Source organism: Aptenodytes patagonicus, chromosome 2 (assembly GCF_965638725.1).
Source record: "Aptenodytes patagonicus chromosome 2, bAptPat1.pri.cur, whole genome shotgun sequence".
Lineage (NCBI taxonomy): Eukaryota > Metazoa > Chordata > Aves > Sphenisciformes > Spheniscidae > Aptenodytes > Aptenodytes patagonicus.
In genome coordinates this window covers 44063206-44088254 of record NC_134950.1, presented here as the reverse complement: position 1 = coordinate 44088254, position 25049 = coordinate 44063206, and the positions used below count along the sequence as shown (strand labels likewise).

General features: G+C 38.1%; 1 protein-coding gene across 1 annotated transcript in view; it reads left to right on the top strand.

Annotated features, from left to right (window-relative positions):
• RP1 (RP1 axonemal microtubule associated) overlaps positions 1-25049 on the top strand; it is a 184009-nt gene that overhangs the window by 81935 nt on the left and 77025 nt on the right. Inside the window, exons 25-30 of the mRNA XM_076328953.1 lie at positions 9548-9702; positions 10351-10429; positions 13547-13628; positions 15778-15833; positions 16011-16043; positions 21979-22148. Of these exons, the coding sequence (XP_076185068.1) occupies positions 9548-9702; positions 10351-10429; positions 13547-13628; positions 15778-15833; positions 16011-16043; positions 21979-22148 (575 nt within the window). The remainder of the gene's footprint in view (positions 1-9547; positions 9703-10350; positions 10430-13546; positions 13629-15777; positions 15834-16010; positions 16044-21978; positions 22149-25049) is intronic.

Here is a 25049-nt window from a genome sequence, read left to right as displayed (position 1 = left end):
GTAAATATTGTATACTGGTCCAATAGAAAAATAGTGCAGAAGCCAATTAAGTTGTATGAACAATTAATTCAACATAAATAACTCAAATCTGCCTTATGCAGTCTGAAATACCCATTCATAGAAAAGTACTAATATTCTGGTAGGTGCACTCCATTTATGTACTTGTATGTGAAAAATCAAGTCAGTTCTATCAAAGGCTGGGAATATGTTTAAAACAGCACATTTATTCACTTTTTAATCATTATATTACTGCATCTTTCCTTGCTTTTGCAGGAACATTATCTTTACTAAAATATATGTCTCAAGTTTGTAAGAAAAGACACATTAGAAAGGATTAGGAAATTTCATGAAATTGTAAGTTTTACAAATTAATTATTGATTTTAGGCACATTTAAATTGAACATCAATATAAACTCAGCAAGGCCTCCCAAGGATTTCCTATTTAGTTTCTCAAGAACAAACAAATGAAACACTGTCCATTTGCATTTCCCATTTAAAAGCTAATTGCTTACAAGTACTGGACAAACCACATCAAGTCACTTTCTCCAGCAGAACAAATGATGTACTACTTATTACTTAATGATAATCTGATATGATTTAGTAATTTGTATCCTGTACTTTCAATTCAATCTGGTATCTTCTAGTGGTTTTAAATTTGCTTAACTATAAAAGTGATGTGCTGGAAACTTTAAACAAAATGAACTAATATAAACTAAGCTCAGAAGGCACTGGGTTTTTTAGCTGCTGTTCTTTAACACTTTATTGCTCAACTTCTCTCTTAGAAGAAAGGGTAATTTTTTCCTTACCCTTTTTATCCCTTTCTCCAGCCAAACTCTACTATGCACCCAATAGGGACCCAAAACCTTGGAGCTGATTTTTGATTCCTTGTCTTTCTTTTTTCTAGCTTCTCTTCAAATCCTAAGTTATTTCCCGATTCTGTCAGTTTTTCTTTACCTTCCTCTCTGAAATCCCTTCTTTTCCATCCAAATTTCTCACTTTTGTAACACCCCTTAGTTTTTCTGACTGTACCTCAGCCACTTCAAAAAGCTGACACTAATCTGGTCTCCTGCTCCAAGTGATGCTTTCAGTTCTTTCTCAATCTCTCCATCACACCAGTCTCAACTTCCATATGTAACTAAGTTTTCTTATGCCTCCAATGTATGTCTGCCTTTGTCTTCCCTTCATTTCTTATTTTTTCCCCACTGCCAAGGCTTCTAGGTCTGTGGCTGCTTTTTCTCTTCCTATTCCATCTTCTCCTTTGCTTTTCCAGCCCTGGAGATTTAAGAAACTTCACCTGATCTGCCTTTGAAGTTGTCCCTGCATTGAGCATGCTGTTGAACCAGATGATCCCTGGAGGTCTGCTCCAACCTGTTTTTTTCTGTGATTCTTCTACCCAGTCTCACTTTTTTCTGGCAGTTCCAGATATTTTTAGTTTACCAAACTTTACAAGTATTGGATTGTTTATTTGTGCTGTTTTGATGTGGTTTCATCCCCTAGTTATGTTGTGATGCACAAAATCAAAGAAAAATTGTTCAACTATTTTCTAAGTAATACGTATTGGAAATTAGTGATCATGTCCTGAACTGGGTAAATCTTAAGTGTCACTCAATGAAAATAAGATAGAAGCTTTATTCTGAATGATTTTGACTTAGCTTTATAACATCATAACAAAACAGGAGTGTTAGGGGAATCAGACCAGATCTGGCAGCTCAGTGTAGGTGAGGCTGCTGCAGCTGCATGGCCCCAGGTCCAACCAGCGGCAAGGCTGAGCATGTGTTCCCGGTCAGCACACACAGGGAGAGCACATGTATATACCACATATATATATATGGTCAACTGCACAGATAACCCAGACACACAGAGCAGTTGCACAAACACAGACAGCACACACAGCCTCATCCCATTCCCCTCTCTGGCTGAGCAGGATGGAGGTCCACTAGTAGGAATATATATGTGTATGCATATGTACAAAGTGGATGCTTCCAGCAGCTGGGCTCACACACTCCGTCTGCTCAGCAGCTGCCCCTGGATCCCAGTCTCCCAGGTTGCTGGTACCTGGGCATATGAGCCCCTGAGGCTGCAGCCCCGCTCCAGCTGCTGGTACAGACCATCTCACACTCACACACACGCACACACAGAGCTGTCTCACCCTTAGAGACACACGTGCACCTCAGCAGGTCTCACCCCTAGAGACACCCATACCCCATGGTATCTCTGGCAGCTGGCCAGGACTCCCCTGGTCCCTCCAACAGTCAGCTGCTCATGTGGTCTCGCCCTTAGAGATATGGGCCTCTGACCCCTGGTCCCACTCCAGTCACTGACACTTAATTTCATTCCCTCCAGCCTCTCCATTTGCTCTCATGCAGGTTCCCAACTGGGTCCCAGTCTAGTTGCTGGCACTCGGACCCCATACCCACACATGCATACACACACAGAGAACAGAGAGTCCTTCACCCAGGAAAAGAGTTAGAAAGCAAATTAATAAGAAAATGGGACAGACTGCACTGACCAGGTGCAGGACACAGCCAGACAACCGTACTAAGCAGCAAACTGTTAACTGTGTCCAGCCCTCTTGATGGCCTGATCCCTCTATTTTCCCACACTTGTTCCTCCCCAAATCACCTAGATCCATCCCTTTCCCTCCTTTGGTTCCTCCCCTAAACACCCCATAATAGGTCCTGTGCAATCCTGACATGCTCTTCCCCTCTGTTCCATATTGTGTTCCACTCCCGTAAGCAGCAAATCCCAGCAGTCTGATAGATACTCCAGAATTGACTCATCGTGATGGGCTTCATGCCTGGACACTGGGACTGAGACTCTCTTGGGACAGCCCTTGCAAGGGCCGGGAGAGGGTGTCCCTTCCTCTGAGTCCTTGGTATGGGTTCCCACCTGTCCTTGTGCCCCTGTGCTTGTGGAGATGGGCTGATGGCTCCTGTGATGGGCCTGGGAGAAGCCAGACCAGGGTGTTATTTGGGCTCCCCCCTGCCAATGACTGTCTATGCTCCTTTGTGAGTATGCAGAAGACCTTTATCACACAACCTAACATGGATTGTCTTCAGATATGGCTGAAGTTTTGATCTAAAGGGGTGCCTGATACAAGAAGTGTTGAATTTTCATACCGTTCTGTTTAGGTGAACATAAAATTCAAATGAGAATATAAATGGTGAATTCTGCCCTGTTTTTGTTCACATAATTGAAGGAATAACTGTACTGATTTGAGGTAAAAGACAAATATTGAGGCTGAGGCAGGAAAAATTCCAGCTCAAAAGATTTAGATTTCTTTTCCACTTGGAGAAAAGTGCAGGCAAATACAGAAAGGTTAGAATGTGCCCACTGACTGAAATAGGGCAAAAGATGACCCAAGCAAATAGTAATGGCTCAAGCATTATCTCTACAAAATTTGCATCCCTGTTTAATCACTCAAGAGGCACCAACTACTTAGGTAAATAGTCAAGCTTCTCTTTCCTGTTGTAAAATTGATTAGTAAGTGAGTTGTTTCAAAGCTGAACTTTTTCTTACATGTTATAAAGAATATTCCCATGTATTTTTTAGAATATTGCTCCAAATAACAGGATTAAATGGAAGTGGAGATTAGAAGGCCTGAGAACTGTAATTCTAATTGAAAGGTCTTCACCTGATAGTGTTTTTATATTTATGTCTTCTCAAATAATACATGCACCACTTCTGAGGAAGACCGTGCCTCTTAACCACTATCAGCCATTAAGAAATTGTTCCCTTTTAGCCTTAATGCTGCACCAATCTGATTCTTTACCCTTCTGTCATGGCAAAATGCCAAACACTATTTGTTCAAACCGGGTGGTAAATACCAAATGATAAAACCATGTGACAGAGATTCAATCCTGCTGTTTAACAAATCAAGCCAAAATGACCGTTTCATTCTTTACTGAAAGAGTGGTTAAACATTGGAAGAGGCTGCCCAGGGAAGTGGTTGAGTCACCATCCCTGGAGGTATTTAAAAGACATGTAGATGAGGCTCTTAGGGACCTGGTTTAGTGGGCATGGTGGTGTTGGGTTGACGGTTGGACTCGATGACCTTAGAGGTCTTTTCCACCTTAATGATTCTATGATTCTATGATTCAAGCAGGCACATCAGGTGGAAAAAAGGCAGAACCTGGAGCAGTACTGTGTAATACTGTTCTAATATCTTGGATCGCTATCGTTAAGGGAGGACTGAATAGAAACAGTTTGACAATTTTAATGTTGTATATCATTTACCACCTCTCCAAATTTTGTGTTCTTTGGCCAATTTGTCTGTTTACACTAGTGGCCTGATGGGAGTTGATTTGCACAGTGAAGTGGTTGGTGCTAAAAATCCAATGAGCTAAGGGTCTGATGTCCTCATTATGTGCATTTAGGGGTAAGTTACTCTGGGCTTGTTCTAGTCTGTTCCCACAGACCGACTGCCAATTTGTGGCAAGATCATCATCATTGTGTTCCTGGAACATATCCTCTGGTCTAGTTTCATCCAAAAAGAATCTAGTTTTTTGCTTTAAAGCCACTCCATGCTGCATACCAGAAAGAAGTAAGGAGGGCCAACCAGGGGACTCAGTTTCTTGATTCAAACTAATGTGCTGCTGTAGGCACACCAGTGTCATTAGGCTCAGGTAACTGTAATGCGGAGGAAGCTTATCTAATGTACTTTGAGTAATAAGTAGTAAGTATATTTATCTTGAATTCATCTGTGCTTAACTAGAATTCTAAAACAATAACTCTACTTTTCTTTTAGTAGAATTTGAAAAGAACTGACAATGGGACAGTAGTTTATACTTAGTCAGCAGAAAAAGACCAATATTTCTGCAGTGAAAACCTTCATTTTCTTATTCTCACCAATAAATTCTTCTTTAGTTCTATTAGGATTATTTTCTTCTTCTCCCAAAACATACCAAAATATTAAAGTAGTCTTTAATGCAAAGCAACCTGTGATGCTTGCTTACTGTTTGTATTTTCCAAAGGCAAATGTCATGTCACTGAATTCTGTACATCGTCAAAGGAAATGAGTATTACAGACTGTGCTTGCAGATTGGGGCCAAACTAACACTTACCATTGGTGAATGACCAGGAATATACCAACCTTCTATACTGGAAACCCTGATTCAGGTGCCCAGGATAAGAAGTCTGGAAAAAAGGGTTCTCTGACTTGCATTGTGTTGCCCTTAGTATGCCCTTAGGTTACCTTTTCTTCATAACCAGAGAAACAAAACTTCCTTTCTCTCTTCCCCTTTATTCCAGGTAGTTCATGCTCTCATGTTATCAATAGATGCCAGAAGCTGGAGTTGGGACTCAAAAAACCATCTGAAGTCTCATGCTAACATCTCAAGAGGTAGCAGTAGTAGCATTTTTATGGACTGAGCAAGTGTAAATTTGGTACTTGTACACTTGACTGCTCAGTGACTCCTATAGTATTTTTGATACTTTTGATGTGCCATTTTTTTTTTAACATAGTCATTATACTGTTTTAATGTCTGTCTTTCATGGAGTCTTTTAGAAGCTCCCTACCTCTGCCTAAAAACATTTTACCTCCCTTTTTTCAACTGTTTCATCCATGCATCCATGTCCCAGAGTTTTCTGTTTGATTGTAGAGCTTATCTAAAGTTACTCTGTTAGCAATTTGAAGATTTCAATCACTGATTTTCTGAAAGGTCATTTTCTTTTTTAGTGAGTGCTAGCTGAGATTTTTTTCCTGCTATTTTGTATTAATTAATCCTCTTATATCCTTTATCAAAGTTATTGTATTTTTCAAGATATTTCTTCTATTACTTTGATGTGCCCCACATTAGATGGATGGCTAGATGTGAGTCTAACAGGTCCCTCGTAATGCTGAAACATTATTCCCTGACTTCTGTTCAGTGGTTGGTTTTGTGATATAATTTTCAACTTCTTCTTTCCTTTTTTTGCCTATGGGCCTACCTCTCTGCTTTGTCACCCCAGTTTTCAGCTAGTGTAGTTTCACTAAATCAGCATATAGTTAAATGAAATTGCTACTACAGAATAGAGGATCGGGCCATGGAGTTCCAATTCTCAGAGTTTGGGGATGGCTTTTTCTTACTGCAGTGAAGCAGTCTCCATTTCAGATGTGGCAGCAGTGGGGGCCTTGGAGTAGGTCAGTTTCTCAAAGGTAATTAAACCAGAGTCACAGAGGCTGAACATATTTGTAGGGTTTTTTTATTTTACTCTATACACAAAAACCTGTGTTTTGTGAACAATATACAGAAAGCCACAATATGGTGACTCTTGCTGTCTCAGCAGTACATTCGACCGGTAAGTTCGTTCTCCAGATTTGGTTGTATCTGTCCCCTGTGCTCATCAAACTACTGATAGACCTTGTCTTATCTGTTACAGAGTGGCATCATCCTTCTTGTTCTTACATTTAAGCAATCTGTAGCTCAGGAGCAGCCATTAACACTAGCACCTTTTGTAGCTGTTCTGCAATCTAGAGGAACGGCTTGACAAAGTTGGAAAAATTTGCATCCACTCACGCTGGTCTGTGCCTAGGTTTCCATTTGTACAGAAAAGGCTTAACCTTCACAATCTATTTAGTGAATGTTTATCTGAATGTCCAAGCATTTCTCCATAATGGCGTGTTCTAAGTAGGCATGTACAGCGTGTTTTGGAGAATATTTTCATTGCTTAATTTTTTGTGTGTTTCCTATAAAATGCATTGTAATATATACTCAAGGGAAATGAACATTCCATTTATTATCCTAATATAGCAGCCCATATTGTTAATTTGTACAAAAATTTAAAGCATTTAAAGACTGGTCGGTCTTTTTGTTAGGAAGGTTCCTTTATAAATAATGCAGATTGTGTAGCCTAAATAAATGCCAGACCTAACGTTTTCCAGATGGTGAGAGATGTTTAGACACAAGGAGCTATGGAAAATATTTTCCAGTTCTTTACATTTCAACATGTGAATGTTTTCTACTTCAGACTGATTTATTTAGGTTTGTAGCAATAGAAAGCTGTATTTGATTAGATCATTATCATCTCTCTGGTTACCACAGAGATGCACAGTGCTACAAAAGGAGCTGTCATTTATTTATCTGTTAATATCTTTGTGTTGTATTACAATTATCTCGTATTCTGTTCTGGTGTGTCCTGTACTTAATCCATTTGGTTTGGTCTCCTTCCAAAAATGAAAGAACTTGGTATTTTCTCCTTCTAATCGTTTATTGTTAAAGGGCTTCGTAAAAAAAACCTTGAATATGCTTTAAAATTGTGCTTATAGTTACTTAAATTTTGCAGTTTTGATCATGGAAATTACTTGTAGGTGTAAGTAATACAGATACCAATCTTTGTATATAAACAGTCATAACATAAACAGTCTATACCCTTTCCTTAGCTCCCGCAGATGTTTTGCTTTTTCAAAACTGGGAACGTAAATAAGAATGTAAAAGCGTGGAGAAGACTTCATGTTGATATGTCCCTGCTCTTACTAATCCCCAGTGCCTTGCTTCATGGGTAGTCCAGCCCTATTGTTCAAATGGCTGGTCACAGATGAATATAGTTGTTAGGTTTTCTTTTGAAAATGTGACCTCTCTCCTTCCACACTCTGAAAGAATTTGCCCCTTCATGATCAGCGTGGCTCTCGCTTTGTTGCATGTTTCCTTTCATAGTTTGCTGTCACCCCTTATCCTCTGTCCTTTGAACAGTTTCCTGCTTGTCTTATATTCTCCTGTTGTGAGTCTGCACACAGTTATGATTATACTAAGAGTTATGATATAAAATGTCATTTGGATATATAGCTTGATTATGCTAATTATCAGATCCATTTATCTTTGTACTTGCCATCCATATCTACCATTTGCTTTAACATGATGCTTTTATGTTAAAAACCTTGAAACTAGTTTTTATAAGGATCTGCCAAATTTTTGAAGATGTGTGTGTATTATTGAGATCAGTTTTATGTCACAGGCTAAGTGTTGGTACACTAATACATAGATGTGAGAGCTGCAGTGAATGCTTGGAGTTACAGAAAACAATAAAACTGATCAAGGGACACCACTCCTATTTTGAGTCACAGTTGTAATAGTGATAAAGAGTTGGAGATGCTGTCTTTGCCAGTTTAGGATAATTTTATACAGATTAAAAGAAATATTCTAATTTGGTTAAGCATGCAGTCTATCCATTAATATTTCCTTCCTATCTTTCTATATATGTGGGGCTATTTTTTTCCCTTAAGTATCTGCAGTTTTATATTACTACTTGTTTAGCTTCTCCACTGGGAATCAGAAATAGCTGTTCTTCAGTGATGGCGGATGATATGATGTTTTACTTTTATAAGCTGCCTTGGGGTCCAGTGAATTAAAAATTTAAGGAAATGTCAGGTTCTACTAGCTATTTGGTGGTATAAGAGTAATAGTATTTTAACTAGTTTTTGTAGAATATTGTCCAGTTTCAAGCATTTTGTTATAATTTTCTGTTTTGATCTTAGTTCCTTCTTAAAAGTAGTGTTTAATTGTGTTTGTTAGGGCTTCTGCTACCTTTCTTCACTCCCAAGAACTATTAAAATTACCCATTAGTGAAACAGTAATCTCCTCTGTGATCTACTACATAGCAGCAAAAATGGCCAGCTGTGATTAGAATAGAAACACTGCACGGAAAAATTGCCATTAAGATGTAAACAGGAAAACTTTTTTTAAAAGTCGTAATAAGAAAAACTGAAATGAAATAGTATGTGATTACTGCAAATAATTTTTTTTAAAAGAAGTCTGCATATCTGGATAATTATAAAGATAATATTAGTGTGATGCAAAATATGTTAATGCAGTAACTCTGAATTATATTCCAGAATTCTTTGAAGATAAGTGTATATTTTTTGTATGTAAGACTTTGGTCTAGACTAGAAGGAGAGGCATTAAAAAGTTGTAAGTACATTTTAACTGAGAACTGTTTTTAAAAGTGTTAGCATCCACTAGTGACAAATGTTGAAACCTTCAAAAACAAGTTGAGTGTACGCTTTTTATAGATGAGGGAGCCCATTCATGCACTTGCCCACTGTTGTATGTGAGGTGAAAATCTAAAAACGCTAAATTTCATGATTGCTATTCTCCTTTTAAGATGAAATGAAGATTAGCCACCCAGAAAATTCTGTTTTGCACAAATCTGGAGGTTGAAAATGCCTTGGTACCAGTGAAACATAGATATTGTTTGAGACCATGACTATGCACAGTTAGGTGGTCTCCAGATAACTTGTCAAGAAAGGCTTTGCAAATTAGATTCTGAAATCGTGAGTACTCAACAGGGAGTGAGAGAAGAAAATGAAGCACAAGAGTACACTTGCTTGATGGGCTGCTTTGCTGAGCAATGCACAGCTATACTCAACATATTGTGGGTTTTTTAAGCTTGGTATTTTCATATTTTTGTGCAGAGAATTACAAGATTTGAACCTGGAAGTGACAAATGCATGGATAACTGTTGCTACTTCCAAACTTGAAAGTCAGTACAGTCTTCTGGCAAAATTTTGATGGGAAAGCTTTTGAATCATGTGCAAACTACAAGGATAATCTCAAGCTTTTTCTTCTTCTAGTGTTGGTGTATGAGGTCCATGTATACACGGGTGCCAAACTTGGTGCTGAAACAGATTCTAATGTTTTTATCAACCTCATTGGGACAAGAGGAGATACTGGCAAAAGGAAGCTCCATAGATCTAAGAATAATAATGTAAAATTTCGACATGGACAGGTGAAGTGAAAACAATGTTACTTCTGATCAATAAGAGTAAATTATGGCTAGCAAACTGTTTCTTCAGTAAGTGTAAATATCTTTTTATTTACAAGTTTTAGTCAAGCAGTTTGCCACTTTCTCACATATTTTCTTTATCAAAAATTTCTTACAGAATTGCATCATATGAATAATTTTTATCTGCTGGATCAATCATTTACTGAGAGCATTGCATAGTAGAATTTGAGTAGTCTTGGTTATTTTGATTGCACATACAGATAAAATGGTAACAATAACATTTTTGTTCTCCTGAACAGATCACTGTGAATTTTAGAATCAAGTTCTAAATCCTTATTCCCAAGTATGTTTTCCAGCCTTGGTGAGGCAGATAGGGCTAGAAAATGTAGTACAGAGATGACCAAATAATTATTTGCAACTGATCCTTGTGTCATGCCAAAGGAATCGAGTGCTGTCTCTGTGGAGTAATTTTAAAGTGTTATTCACCTTAGAAAGCTTTGAAAGATCCTCACTGACTGGCCAGGACTAATATAAGACACCTATATTCATTTTGCAAAAAAAAAAGAGAAAAAATAAACTATTCTATACTGTTATGGTCAAAGCAATAGCTGTGTCCAAGACCCCTATCATTTTCTTTGTATGGTTCCACAGATGGATATTTTCTACATAAAGGCTGTCTCACTGGGAGACTTGGAGAAAGTTCTGATTAGCCATGATGGAGCTGGTCCAGGTAGGATTTAACTTCCTAGAGACCAATCTGTTTTCAAGTCCTTTTTAAACACCATGTTCTTTATTTATATTGCATCCTTCATACAAAATGTGACAGAAGGTCTTGCAGTGATAAAAAGTCTTCCCTCAGACTGGTCACTGTGATGGGACGGTGAAAAACAGTGGTAATGGAGAGCAAAAAAGACACAAGTTTAATGTCAAATACTGTCTTTCCACTCTTTCTTTTCAAGTTTGTTTATAAAAAAGCGCTATTTATTTGCATATAGAAAAATCATGAAAACATTGCTCAAACAGGTAAAACAATCCTTCATTAGACAAAGAGTGAAGACTGGCCAGAATAGAATTAAAGATATTCAACACCGGCTTTACTATCCAACAAATTTTGAGTAGCTATAGCATAATGTCCTTGCTGCTTTGGGCAATGGGAGAAGATTCAGTTATTTATTTAATCTGGGCAAACCAATGTGGAGCTGCATTCATCTTGTAGGTTCTTCAGAAAAAAAAAGAGATAATTTTGTGATGAGACAAATTTTTGATACAGGCCCTTGAGGTGTGCATCTCTGGAATGATTTAAATGAAGAGAAAGCTAGCATTTAAAAGCACTGAAGATGTAAATACTGCAAATATGTTTGCAGATTAGTGGCTATAAAGAAGCCAAATGAAGAGAAGGATTTTTAAAGCAGTTCAGGGCCACACTGATACTAGATGAGAAAAGCACTTTTACCCTACTGTTCTGAAATGGCCTCAGGCAACACCCATCTTGCTGACTGTCTGCACTAAGGCTCTGAGAAGACCTGTGACTATTACAGAAGCAGGGTTATTACTGCAGCCTTGGTATGGGATGTAAACTTGATTCTTGTATCTTTGCAGTTCTCTAGAGTTTGCTGCCTTCAGCAATACAGATGATTGTATATTTGAGAGTTTCACATCCTCGTAGGCCAAGACATAATACAGAAGGCAGTGTGGTGGAGCCTACCTTCACTCTGTCCCCCAGGACACCATACCATGCTCTCTTCCCTCATCTCTCCCTTAATAGGCAACATAGCCATATCACAGGATCAGCGTTACAGATCTGCAACCAGACTCAGCTATCTTAAGCTGTTCTTTGACAACGGAGTTCAAAACCTGTGTTTTTGGAGGATTGTCTAAACAGGACAACGGATTGAATTCTATGTATAACAAAATTTATGCCTCGGTAATTAAGATGATTGTTCATTGTACTCAGCACAGACAGATCTCACAGACCTCTTTTGAACTGTATCCAAAACCAGCCCCAGATAAGCCTGGCCTGAGGTGACCAGGGGGGTTGAGAGCTGGAAAAGGATGGTGAGTCAGGAGAGAGGCCATCTAGAGACCCAGTCTTTTGGGGGTTGAGAGAGAGGAAAGAGGGTTCCTTTAGAGGTGGGGCTGCCCTTTTTCCTAATCATATCACTTGCCCAAGTGGTAGGGCAGAAGGTCTTTAGTCTTGATTTGGAGACTGTCTTGAAAGGATCATAGATCATATGCTTTTGGGGGGGGCTTCTAGACTGCAGGGCATAGATCAGCCACTGTGAATGAGGAAAGAAAAGAAATTTTGTCCTAGACACCAGGGTTTTGGCATTGGTCAGGTGTGAGTCACTAGATGTTATGTCTTATCTGCTGAAACAGATCTCCTCCACAGAAACCTTCCATACATAAGTGTACATTTACATAAGCAGCGCCTTTCATCTTTTTTGGTCTGTTTCGAAGTGACCTGCCTGATTGCTGGTGAATCTTGGCCAGGCTAGTAGGCTCGTTCCAAGAAAGAGCATCTGAGGTAGCGGAGGATGACAGAAGAAGTTTGCAGAGTGTCCTAATGTGCCCTGGGCCTGAAATCTTGAAGTGGAAATGCCATTCTGCTCCATGCACTGCCTGGGGAAGCCCTCCCTATGGGACAGAGACTGCTGCCTTTTACTGACTTGACTCAGATGCAGCCAGGGAGGCAGAGCATGAGAATAAATAGGACAGTTGTCTGCTTCTGACCGAAACATCGCTCATACTGTTTTGCTACAATGTGCTGGTAAATAATGGTACAAGTCAGGCAAAACCTCATGAGCAATATGACAAGTTGTGAGTGGCGCAGACATAGTGAGAACAGGATATTTGAAAAGGGCTTTGCAGGACAACTGTACCAGTCACTAGGATGGTTATTGAAAGTAACCTAAGAGATCAGTATGGATGTGGCAGTGGTTACTGCTGTTAGGGAGAGGACGAATCCAGTGGCCCGACAGAAGTGAGGTTGCATAGCTCCATGCCCACCGATCCCACTAATAGCAAGGCTGAGTATGTGTTCCCAGTAGGCACACACACAAACACGTTCATAAAACACAGGTATGTATGCACACGGCCGGCCATGCGGATCAACACAGACAGGAGCTCAGCACTCACACAGACACAAACAGCACCAATGGCCTTATCCTGTTACCCTCTCCAGCTGATCAGCATGACAGTCCATCAATGGCAAATATATACATATATGTACAGTATGGATGTATAAGGCCTCCAGTAGCTGGCCTTAGACACTCAGTCTATCCAGTCGCTGGCCCTGGATCCTTGGATCCTCAGTTTTCCCAGTTACTGGCACCTAGACATGCAAAGCCCAAGGCTGCAGCCCCACTCCATTTGCAAATGAGAGCAGTAGTCTTAATGATTTGTTAATTAATACTCTTATATATGCAATAACAAGTTCACTCAGAGAGGACCAAAATTTCCAGCTTTCATGCAGATCTCAGTTAACTGCATAAACATATTTGCCCCAACATCCTTGTGCCTGATCACAAGGAATTAAAAGATGTAGGCTGGGATGTGAATGGTGTTGGCAGTTCACAGATGTATGCATATACTTGTCTCCAAGGGAAAAAATCCCACCCCTCTTAAAATAAAAACAGAGCAAAGCAGAGAAGAATTAACATTGTACCTCAGAGAGGTACACAGAATAATAAAGCTTTCATTCTGTTAATATATCTTATCTATTTAGCTGAGCTCTGTCTTAATATGACCTGTGTTTCTGCTGGAAAAAGATAATCTAGGCTTTTTTCTTTAAAATTATTCTAAAAAAATGCATTATTTCACATGATAAACTTTTGTAATTTCAACACAGGTAACGGATGGTTCCTGGATAAGATTGTCATCAAACAAAAAGAAGGAAAGGAAGCTCAGGAGGTTGCATTTCCTTGTAATAGGTATGCCATTCATGAATAAAAAGAATTTGTTACACTGCCAGCAACCTAAGGAAAAATTGCAGAACAAACACGTGCACACAACCTAGATATGTGAGCAATACCCGAACTTTTCAACATACAAGGGCTGCAAAATTTTGCCACTGAAGACAAAGAACAAAGGTGCTGTATTGGTATAGGAGGGAGTCATAGCCTAATTCCCCAAACCAAATGTTGCATAGGAGAAAAGGTGCATTGATCTTTCTTTTATCTAAATTATACAGAGACCATATCAAAATAAATAAGCTTTCAGTTCTCAGTCTTTTAAAAAATATTATGTGTAAAGGTCTGGCTGTACTGATTTTGGTCAGTTTCTCTTTCTCAGTCACTGAAAACCTTATATACATGCTGGAAATCTTTGGAAAGACCTTTAACTTTTCTCCTAAAGGAGAGCTACAATATTTCCTTTCATTTAGTAAATCTCTACTTGTCTGTCTTACTAGGTCTAGAATTTTGCTGCCGTGGGCAAAATTCGAAAATGCTTGACTCGGTTCTAACAATTACTAAACAACCTATTTTTCTAAATTTTTTTATTACCTGAGGCAACTGCAACCTGAACTTTTAGCAGTCATTGCATGGAATCATATGGCTATAACAGAAAAAAAACATAAAATAAGCCAATAGATGAAAGTAAGGATTTGTGTGTGTTATTTCTATATTAGTATATTTAATACAATAGAAATAATTTGAAGAATTGTAATTTAGTTCCAGCTAATTATATTTTGCAGTATGTGGTTTCTGGAATTTATAAGTTTGGGTTACATGGCTGAAATACTTTCCATGTTATTTTGGGAACTGTGCCTCGAAGTCTTGAAAATCTTTAGGGGTTCAGCAAAGACAGCTCTCCTCCTCTAGGAATCCTACCTGTTTACAAAAAAACAGGGTTTCAGTTTGCAAGGTTCCTGGAAATGACTAGCTAAGAACCATTTACTCCTCTCAGAACTATTATTCCAATGATTAGGTTTTTGGTTTCATTTTCCTTTTTGGCTATTAGGTTTTTAAATTTGTTTGGTGTGCATTAAAGGTGGTTATTGGAAGAGTAGATGAATGAGACAATTGTTTCTTTAATTACAAGGAGATTTTATGAGGCTTCTTTAAAGAGAGGGATACTTAATGAAGACACTTGGGCTCTCTATAAAACTGCCTTGTCAAAAAAAATTATTAAGCTCTTAGAAAAAGATTAGAGACATTATATATAGAACTAGAGGAGTCCTGTCATTGTTAGCCTGCTGTGTCAGTATGCTGGCAATGTGTCAAAGTTTACATTCTATTTTTAGAAACTGCTAGTGATCTTTTGTTTCTTAGGAGGGAATGAGGAGATAGCTCACAAAAATTAATCAAGTTATTTATTGCAACAATACTTGAAATACAGTGGAGTTTAGGCTTTATGCATATGAGATTTATTCACAGAATTTTGTTATATACAAGAAGTGAAATATATTATGGACCCTTGGGTTTAGAGAAATGCAACATCAACGTGGAGCCAATAGAATAGAAGTTGATAGTGAGCACATATTTATTTATTTTTAAATAAGTGAGATTCTTAAAGGCTGTAAAGTGTTATTATATCAGCAAGGGGGATCAACTGAAGGAGTATGGATGTGTGTTTGTAGTGAAATGATATTGCAGGAAAGATCCTTAAAGTCATCAGTATAAAAGAAAAGGCAAGTAAAAAGAGAAGTTCAGTTCATTGCTGCAGATCTACAGAAGCTTTAGAAACTTCCAGACCTGCAGGGGTTATATATCATTTTAAGTACAATGAATATAACTAACTACTGCAGGTTATATAACCCCTCCAAATGTACAGTTGAGTCTCTGATCCTGTAAATACTTAGTGTTTCATATAATGTACTTCATATAGTACTATAGTACTTCATATAGCTACTATGAAAATTCCTATTTGCCTGGAGCAGAGTAAGCCAAATTCTCCTAATATGAATAAGGCCAACTATGATGAATGTATAAAAGAAAATTCGACCTAGGAAGTAGTTTCAAGGCATAATTTGATAAAAAAGTATTAAAAAAATACTGTTGGGGAGAGAAGGTAATTGTCAGATTACTTGTAATATACTGTTAATTGTTCTTAATCTTATTTTTGTTTTTGCAATGAAAGATGGTTAGATGAATATCAAGATGACGGGAAAACTGAGAGGGAGTTAACTGCCAATAGTAAGTATTTTGTTAAAGAAAATTCGTGTTATAACAATATAGTATATACTTAATGCCTAGTTATTACTGAAGAACCCTTCTGAATAAGACGTAACTTAAGTAGAAATAAATAAATAATAAATAATATAATAGATCATAAAGCTTGTTCACATATCTTTTCTTCTGCTCATGTTTTAGAGGATGGCAATTTAAAGAAGGCATTCCTTAAAGGTAAGAGTTGTTTTCTACACCATTGTTTTTGCTGTTTGAATTTAATCTGCAAACGTGAGCAAGTGACCTCATCGTATATATAAACTACCAACTGTGAGACAAAATGAAGACGAATTGGCTGACAGTGATCTACAGAAAGGACTAGATCTTTATAAGTAATTGAGAAAAACATGCTGCTCATAAACCATTTCTGATTTTCTTTGTATTTCTACTTTCTGTCCTGAAATCAGCCAGGAATTCCTCTGAGAAGAGATTCAAGTGTTGTTTTGTTTATCCCAATGTCACTGTCATTTAATACATGGGGACAGGTCCCCTAGCAAACATCATCAAGTTGAAAAATGTGTTGTGAAGTGTCAGTGGAAGCATTTTCAGGTCAAAATCCATCAGGGTATTCCCGAAGTAGCCAGAAATAATGCAGGTTTAAACTCCAAATCTGTTAGTGAAGCTAAATGTGGTATATGCATTCAGTTGACTAAATCTGCTTGAATTAGTAAAAAATTTTTAATAAAAAACTACCCACCCAGCTGTCTATTTTTATACCTACCATACAGCCCCATCACTGCAATACACTAGTACCTCCGAAGTATTTAAAATTTGAGATACCATCTCTGTGTTTCTCCCTAACCAGAAAAGAGAAACAGACTGACACAAGTATCATTATGAACATTTAACTGTAACCGTGTATTCTGTGTAACTGTGTCTGGGAACTGTATGGGAGAAACTAAAGTAAAAAAGCAATGTTTGCATTTGGCTCTGGAAAGAGTGAATTGCCTTCTGTAGGAGGAGTCCCGATCTCTCGATCTAATTCCAGTTTCAGTGAAAATTAAATCATTTGCATTCAATCAAACAGTTTAGCCAACAGCTTTATTGTTCCATGGCAACGTAACTTTGACAAGAGGAGACTGATTAACTCAGGTAAGTAAAGGCTTTCCCACAGAGAAATTTGATTTTCGCAAGAGTGACTTGGAATTGGATTCTGCATTCTGCTAAGTGCACAGTTCAGAGAGGCAGCCAAAATATCTATTTCACCTTATGTTCCGAAAATAGATTATATTTTACTACTAATCTAAGTTTTTTTCCAGTGCAGCTTCATTCTTTATTGTGCTATAATAAGAGGGCACAGATGCACAGATTGCTGAGAGCCTGAGTGTGTCAAGAGCAGTTAGACACCATATATTGATTATGAGGAGAAAGGAGTGGCTTATTCTTAATCAGCTTGTGAAACGTCACACTGTCAAGATGTCCAGGAGGACCTGAAGAGTGTGTGCTGATTTTTTTAGGTTGAGATCAGACGTTCCGAATTATGAAGATATAAAGGAGAAGAACATTTTTAGGAACTATTCTGCCAATTAACTATGCATCATCTTAGCTTGAATTGCTCTCTAGCCATCTTTTCTTTAGCCAGGGGCACATTCCAGTGAGGAACTGAGATAGGTGAGAGATTGTGCTTTTATGCCTTATGTAAAAAAGACGACAAGCAGGACTGATCCCAGGATTGTTCACAGTTTAATTTGTGGTGTTGTACTGGTTACCTCATAGACCTTGCATGTGAAAAGATTGAGCTTTGTAGGAGGGTAACAATCACAAGAGGTTTGGAAAGGTGTCTTGTACTCAGTTCTGTGTCAATCCATCATGACACAGTATCAGGGTTAGAGCTGATAAGAGAAAATTCCAGAGATGCAGAGTCTTGGAAGAAAAAGTAATAATTGCCTTAAATTCTCCCAGCAGCTGTAGCAGTGAGGATTTCACATGGTAGAGCAGATAGTAGCGATAAGCAGTCCCACTTACAGTGGAAGTGAAAACTTTCCATATAGTATACATTTACTGAATAAGAGGCAAGCAGCAGTGCTGACGTTAGGGAGCCAATGTTTTATGCGTTCATGTGTTCATATTCTATACAAGCTGCACTCTGCAAGTGGGCTTCAGGGAAAGTCATAAAAAGTTGATTGGCATAATTCAGTGGTGTTTGGTGATTTTCAGAATAAGATCAATGTCCTTAGGTAAGGTCTATAACAAAGGTTACAAAACAAAACAGTAAGTCACTCTGAAGGTCAGAAATCTTGTTCTCTTTGGATAAAGCTAGTAAGATGTTCAACCACCTAGCCAAACAAAAAGAGTTTGAAAGTCATGATTGCTTAGCAGGTTACTTGAGGGTTCGCAGTCCTTCTTTATCCAGGCTGGCATTATAAGAGCTTTAATGGAGCATAAATCCCAGATCCCTGTGAATGCTGCTGCTGGCTATGGATTCTGTCAAAATGCAGTATGCCCATATCAAGTTTTCCCAGCAACCTTTGTACACCTGCAGATTATGGAGAGGCTCTGGCAAATCAAACACAGGAACAGATTTATTTGTATTCTCTTGATTCCGCCTCGTATGTTTGATGCAAGAGAAAAAGACAAAAGGGATTGACTTAGTAGGGAGGGTGGATAGCTGCTCTCAGCTCTCAAATGATGAAGTTGTTTTGAGGGAGAATGGGCCTTTACATCGCTCTCTAAATGTTTCCTACATTGCGGGGAAATTTTACTACTTCCTCCTTCTGTTTTCTCTTTTCCTTTTCTGCCTCGAAATAGGTGGAGTATCGTAATAGCACATAGTAAAAGACTTTCTCTCAAAGCAAGGAGACAAGACATAGGATATTCCAATGTTGTCCACACTGCAGTCAGTTAAAAGGAGCTGGGTTCCTGATCAGTGGTTCCTGTAGAGTGCTCTGTGGGATTGTGGGCTTTTGTAGGCGGTGCATAAAATACAGTTCAACGGAGTTCGGTTAACAGATATTTCTAGGCTGGCTCTTCTTGTGTCGTGCAAGGTTGTTGGTATTAAGGCATATAGAAAATTCATAGGAAAAGACAAAATATGCAGTAAATTCTCCCATGACTTCCTTTGTTTTTCAATTATTCCCTACCTTGCCAGTATTTGCTAATGGGGTAAGAATAATCACAGAATTCCCAAATTGTAAATGGATTGGTCCTGCTTCTAAAAAGCAATGACAGTATATATTGCCAGGTGGAGGCTGAATTTCCTAAGAAAATAAAATAAGCAGACTGACCGCTCTGCCTCAAGGCAACACAAATTTCTACAATCTCTGGGAAGTAAGCAACCTGCTCCTACATCTAGCAAAGTGTGAAGGCCATTCGAGGTTTTAAGACCAAAACCCAACAGAGTAAAAAACTGGAATAATGTATTGTAAAAACAATGGTGGCAATCCTCTAAAAACATACAAATTGTTCATATTTTAAAAACAGAAAAAAAGGCTTCCTTTTTCAGTTTTCTGAATTATATTACAAAATATTGACTTTATGTTTTACTTTGCCTAGTTTGCTATGTGCAGAAGTCACTGTAGGTTTGATTTTCACAGTCTTGCTGCAAGCATCTTTCAGGTTCCAAACTAGTGGTTAAAAGACTTTCTGGAAGGAAAAGGGCCCCTCCTTCTAACATATCTCTGGATACATCCCTGTAATGTGAAATCAGATCTTTGGTTACATTATTGTAGAAAAGAAAGAATTCTGATGTTTTTTTCACAGAAAAATGGTTTTCCCCCCACCATTCATTTTAGCAGTCATCATACTGATGTCTCAAAGAAAACAGCTATAACTTTATACATCAGCTAAAAGTACAATGATATACTAACACACTAGTCACTCTGAAAGGAAGCTAAGGCAGTTCAGTAGTATGAGGGGAAAAGTCTTGTTTTTTAATGTGGCCACGTATATGAAACACAGAAGACGACCTACTCAAGCCCAGCTATCTGCTTTTCAGAACTTACTGAGGACTTCAGAATATCTTGAAAAGAGATATAGAAATCACTGAACACAATAGGTATTTGTCATCAGTCTCCTGTCTGGTGTACCAATCCTTACCAAGTAGCTGTCTAAGTGAATATAATATTAGACAAAACATTTTTTTCTTATTCTGGCATGAGCAGGTTAAATGAATTTGCTGAACTGACAGAAAATGCAGTCAGTCTGGGTTAGCCCAGTTACCAAATTGTAGAAGCATTAAAAGTAAATGTAGGAGAACAAATAGTCACAGATGCTAAGAGGCCTTAAATCTGTCAACCACTGATTTATTTCCTGGAAAACTCCCAACCGGTGTCTTAGCCTTTCTTCTGAAATAATAATTAAAAACACCATCATGGATATTAATTAAAATAAATCACCTTGCCTGAAATACCTTCTCTAAACATGCTGCCTCTTTGAGCAAGGAACAGGCAGTTATGCATCCGTGCTTTCTCTTAACTTGGAGCTTGCTCTCTCCTGAAGCAGGGGGATATTAAAGAGAGAAAAAAAAAAGCTCACCTGGGAAACACAGTAATCCAAAATTATCTTAATTTCCCCTCTGCTGTGTTCCTGGAACAGCCTTCAAAATGGGGCATCATTGGAGAGGATAAGAGGTTCAGGGCTATGTTGGGAGTCTTTGTAAAAATTTGAATCTGCTCATAAACCCTCGGAGTGCTCAGCAACAGCAGAAGCTCAAACGATGCTTGACTTCACCAAGTATGACACCCTGAAGGGTACCACATGCCAACCTGGCACAAGGAGATAAAATTCAAGGCTGGCACATATATCAAACAACAAAAGTTCCTCATTAGGCAAAGTGTGGGTCTTCCACGTACTACATCTGACTCATTCCTGGAAATGACCTCAAAAAAGAGTTCAGATGGAAGGATCCTTTCAGCTAGTGTGTTACTCAACAGACTGACTGTGAGATGTATATTTGCCTGCTGTTTTGTAGCTGAGCCCAGAAGAGTCAGGGAACAGTCAGATGTAATGCAGAAAAAGCTTCTATAACAAGGGGGAAACCAGAATTAGCTAAAGAAAACAATATGAAAAACAGGGGGAAAATCATAAATCAAGAAAACCAGATCAGGTTTTCACCCAATCTCCATCTCCAGGCAGGTGGAGGAAAACAAAAGGTATGAAAAAAATACACAGTACTGTAAGAAAAAGAATCACATCCCATTTATTTCTGATTTAAGCTATTCTAAAATTCATTTTGTCAGGAGATTGCGTTGTAGGCTTACACACAATCACAAAATAGTTCTCCTTTATATTAATCCCATTAGCAAATTATCATATTGCCACAGTACTGGTCACAGTCTAAACATAGGCTTTTGATTTCCTTCCCCTGTTAAGTTCCCTTCGCCATGCAGGATCAAGTGTCTTTTCTACAAATAATTCATTTGAATTCAGGGGAAGATTCACATTCAAGCAGTTAAGTAACTTTCTAATCTATACTATCCATCTGAGACACAGTATTTTTTCCACACCTGGAATGGTTTTCTGTAGCTTCTTGGTTGCATTCTGGACTTCAAACATTGTTATGAGTACAGGTCACCTATCAAAAAGAATCTCTGAAAGGCCCAAGCCGTGAGCTGAGGTCAGTGCAAACACTTCTTTGGAATTCCCTAAATTTTGGATTCAACACTAATGAATCATCTGGTCTGACAAAGGAGCAGACTGAACTTGACAAATTAGGTTAGAAAAATCTGAGAAAATAGGTTTAAGTTTCATTGTTTAACTAGTTATGTATCAGCCAGCAGTTCTTACAAATGGATCGTATCCAAGTCTTTCAAAATATTAGTTTTCTTTTTCACGTTACATATGAACACTTTAAGAATGGAAATTTAATAAATTAATTACTGCAATTAAAGCAACTGTTTTGTTATAAAGAATGCAAACACCTAGCCAAATATTCCTTTTCCTGCTTCCTTGGTGTTAATTTCTGCTTGCATACCCACTTCAACCGTTGTCTTATGTTTATCAAGTCTTATTTAAGTTATAATTATCTTCAAGAGAAGGAATGTCTATTTGTATATTTTTATAAAATGTGATACGAGTTCATAGTAATCTTTAAATTCTTTGTTGTAATAATAATAAAAACATCCATTACTCTCTGCCATTGATACTAAAAATGTGTCGTCTTTATTTTGTTTAGCACAACAGTGGAGAGTGCAGGTTAAGACAGATGGAGATTCCCCAGAGCCACAAGAGTGCAAAAGGACCCTTGTAATTTATGGCTCAAAGGGCAAAAGTGATGAGCTTCTGCTTTCTCCACAGACCCCAGGATATGTGTGCTTTCTACCCAGAGCAACAGATGAATTCATTGTAAGTCATAAATATACGGTACCACACAGAGCTTATCATGACGTTCCTCTCTAGCCGAAAGATAGATATATATAGGGAATGTTAGTCTGTCTGGTACAAATGACGTATTTATTTACAAAGGTGGAATGATATAACTTCAGATCTTGGGCCATCTTCTGCTGGTAGTCCTGTTCTACTGCAGCCAGCTGCAGTGTTCTCTTTGAATTTTCAGTGCCTTCAAGTGTATGTATCATGGAGAAAAATGGTCCCTTTTGTGTAATTTATTGCATTCATCAGCTTGTCTTGCATTTTTTCTAGTTCTCTAAAGATTCCTGCGTTGCAGTTTATACAAAAGACAATATACAATTATTTGAGAATGCAGAAGGTGAAGGATTGGACAGTATTCCCAGAGGACCTAAGCGGGCTTTTCTTTCCTTTATTTCAGTGTCTGTAAAGCAGTCTCCACTCTCCCCCAAAATAGTTCTGTCTCTCAGGCCAGCAGGCAGAGGATTTTTCTGGATAATCATAAATCACAGGAGAATGCATTCACGCATATCAAAGTGTGATGAACCCTGAAGCAATAGTATATACATGGCCAGTATTAAAATCAACCCTAACACAGTCCTGACTACCTGTACACCTGACACGCATCCTGCTGCTTTGAGAGGATTCATCTGAGGCATCTTTTTAATGTTCAAATTCTGTCCTGGCTTTCTAGGTTAAGTCACTGCAAATTCTGTTGATTGGCATGAAGTGCAGCTTCTAGCCAGTGAGATGAGAGAAATAGCTTGCAATTCAAGGCAGTTTTGTAAAGCTCAGAAATACTTTTCAATGGCTGCAATAAACATTCTGAAAACAATGACAAAACTACATTTAGAAGATGTTGTCACAGCTTCATCATAATGACATGATCCAGGCTGAATTTTTAATTTAAATAACAAGCTAAAGCAATTTAGGAACTTTACAGGGAGTAAATGAAAAGATAAATGGCACTTGTTAAAGACAAGAAAGCAGCTGCTTATCAGAAAACAGACAGGAAACACAAAAAGGAGCTTCCTAAGCCATCGACATAAACTGAAGAGGTCAATAGAGGTAGAATCTATGTATGGAGCAACCGCACCAGCTGGCTGAATTTTGGCAAGTGTCATTCCATAAAGCAGACCTCTGCTGCATCCAACTTGATAATTTCCCGAATGGCATGTATTCCTTGTTAAGATTGCCTAATTTCAATGACTGAGTATCATGCTAGGAGAAATTAGTATTGTTATGTGTCAGTCGTGGTTGTCCCTCATAGTCTACTATCCTAGATATCAGAGTACCGTATCCATCGTACTGGGCTTCCACCCCAATGGCTTTCTAAATGCTTGTTCATACTTTGGATTGGCTTTGGGTTAGTGCCTATATTTTCTCCTTAGCTATTTGTGTCCTTGTTTTTGTTGCTTTGTATGAAGAAGTTAATACTATTTGAGCATTGTTTACTGTGCATGAAATTTTGTCTCTTTGCCTCATTGCTTACAGCGTTTTACAGTTTTTGTGTCATTCTAAGGAAATCAGAATAGCATGTCTGATATAAAGGAGCATCTGGGGATTCACAGATATCTTTATAAATACCTTCATATCTTCTCTAGGTGGTTCAGCTAATAAACCCAGTTTCTTTTTACTCTCCCTTTCTTTGTTCTTACTAAGGCTATTCAGAAGAATGCAGAAGCTTTGCTCATGTTCTCCCACTGTAGCAGCAGGCTGGAGGCATGAGCATGATATCATGAGGAGGACAAGCTGTGAATTCAGCTTTCCAACAAGCAGGAGTAAATGAACTTTTAACCCCCACCCCCCCCAGGTCCTGGTCCTAGACAAATGTCCTTAGTAATATAGTGCAGTAAAAAGAACAACAGGTTATGTTCTAGAAGCAGCTTACATTGTTTTGAAACAGTAAGTTTAATTTTGATCTCAGAGATATATTTATTGCACACTGAGGACAGGAAGGCATGTAAATTCCTGATTTTCCAGGTGCTCTCACACAAATATATGCACAGATGTGTATTGTATTCAGAATGATTATTTGATCCAAAATATTTCTAACCAACTCTTATGAAAGAAGGGGTGTAGTTTAATTGCACGTAGCAAGCATAAAGAATAAATTGTTAAAAGAAATAAAATATCAGCATGTTATCACGTACAGTTGTTGGGTTTCAGTGGTCTCAGGCATCTGTAGTACAGTGGGTGAACTGCTTAAATAAGAATAAATTTAATGAGAACACCTTAGTTCTAATAAATAAATTGAGAAATAGGTGAATGTGTCAATGTTATTGAATCTGCTGGGAGTTCTAGCATTGAAAATAGCATGGCAAGAAACCATGCCATCTCCAGTGAACAAACACATTGAAAAATAACTGGGAAAATGAAAGTAAACTGACAGTGCAGTAGTAGAATTTTTTTCCTTGCTATTCCGGTGATGATAGGAATCAATTGTTGATCTCACGTGGAATGAGTGAATTTGTAAAGTATATATATCTTTCTTCCAGTCATCAGTGTTTTTTGGTTAATTACAGAGTAAGCTTGTCAGAGCATGCTTTTGGAGAGTCCTAGTGTATCACGCACATTCTATTACCCAGAGAATTATAAAATGCAAAGATACATCGACTGACAGATCGTGAGATTGGGATCCCTAAAACTACTCTCCAAAGCACTAGCACGAGTAGTATGAAATGAGCAACAGAGCTCTGCAAATAGGAATGTTCATAAATATACAACAAATACAGAATGTATTTTGTATTAAGGACTATGGGGGTGACAGAAAATTTTAAATCACATAATGCAATACTCCATGTGTTTTCCACAGTATGAGATGATGCTCCAAACAACAAGTAGCAGGATTTCTGGAGTTCCTGACAGAAAGCTGTTCAGCTGAATTTTAGGATGCTT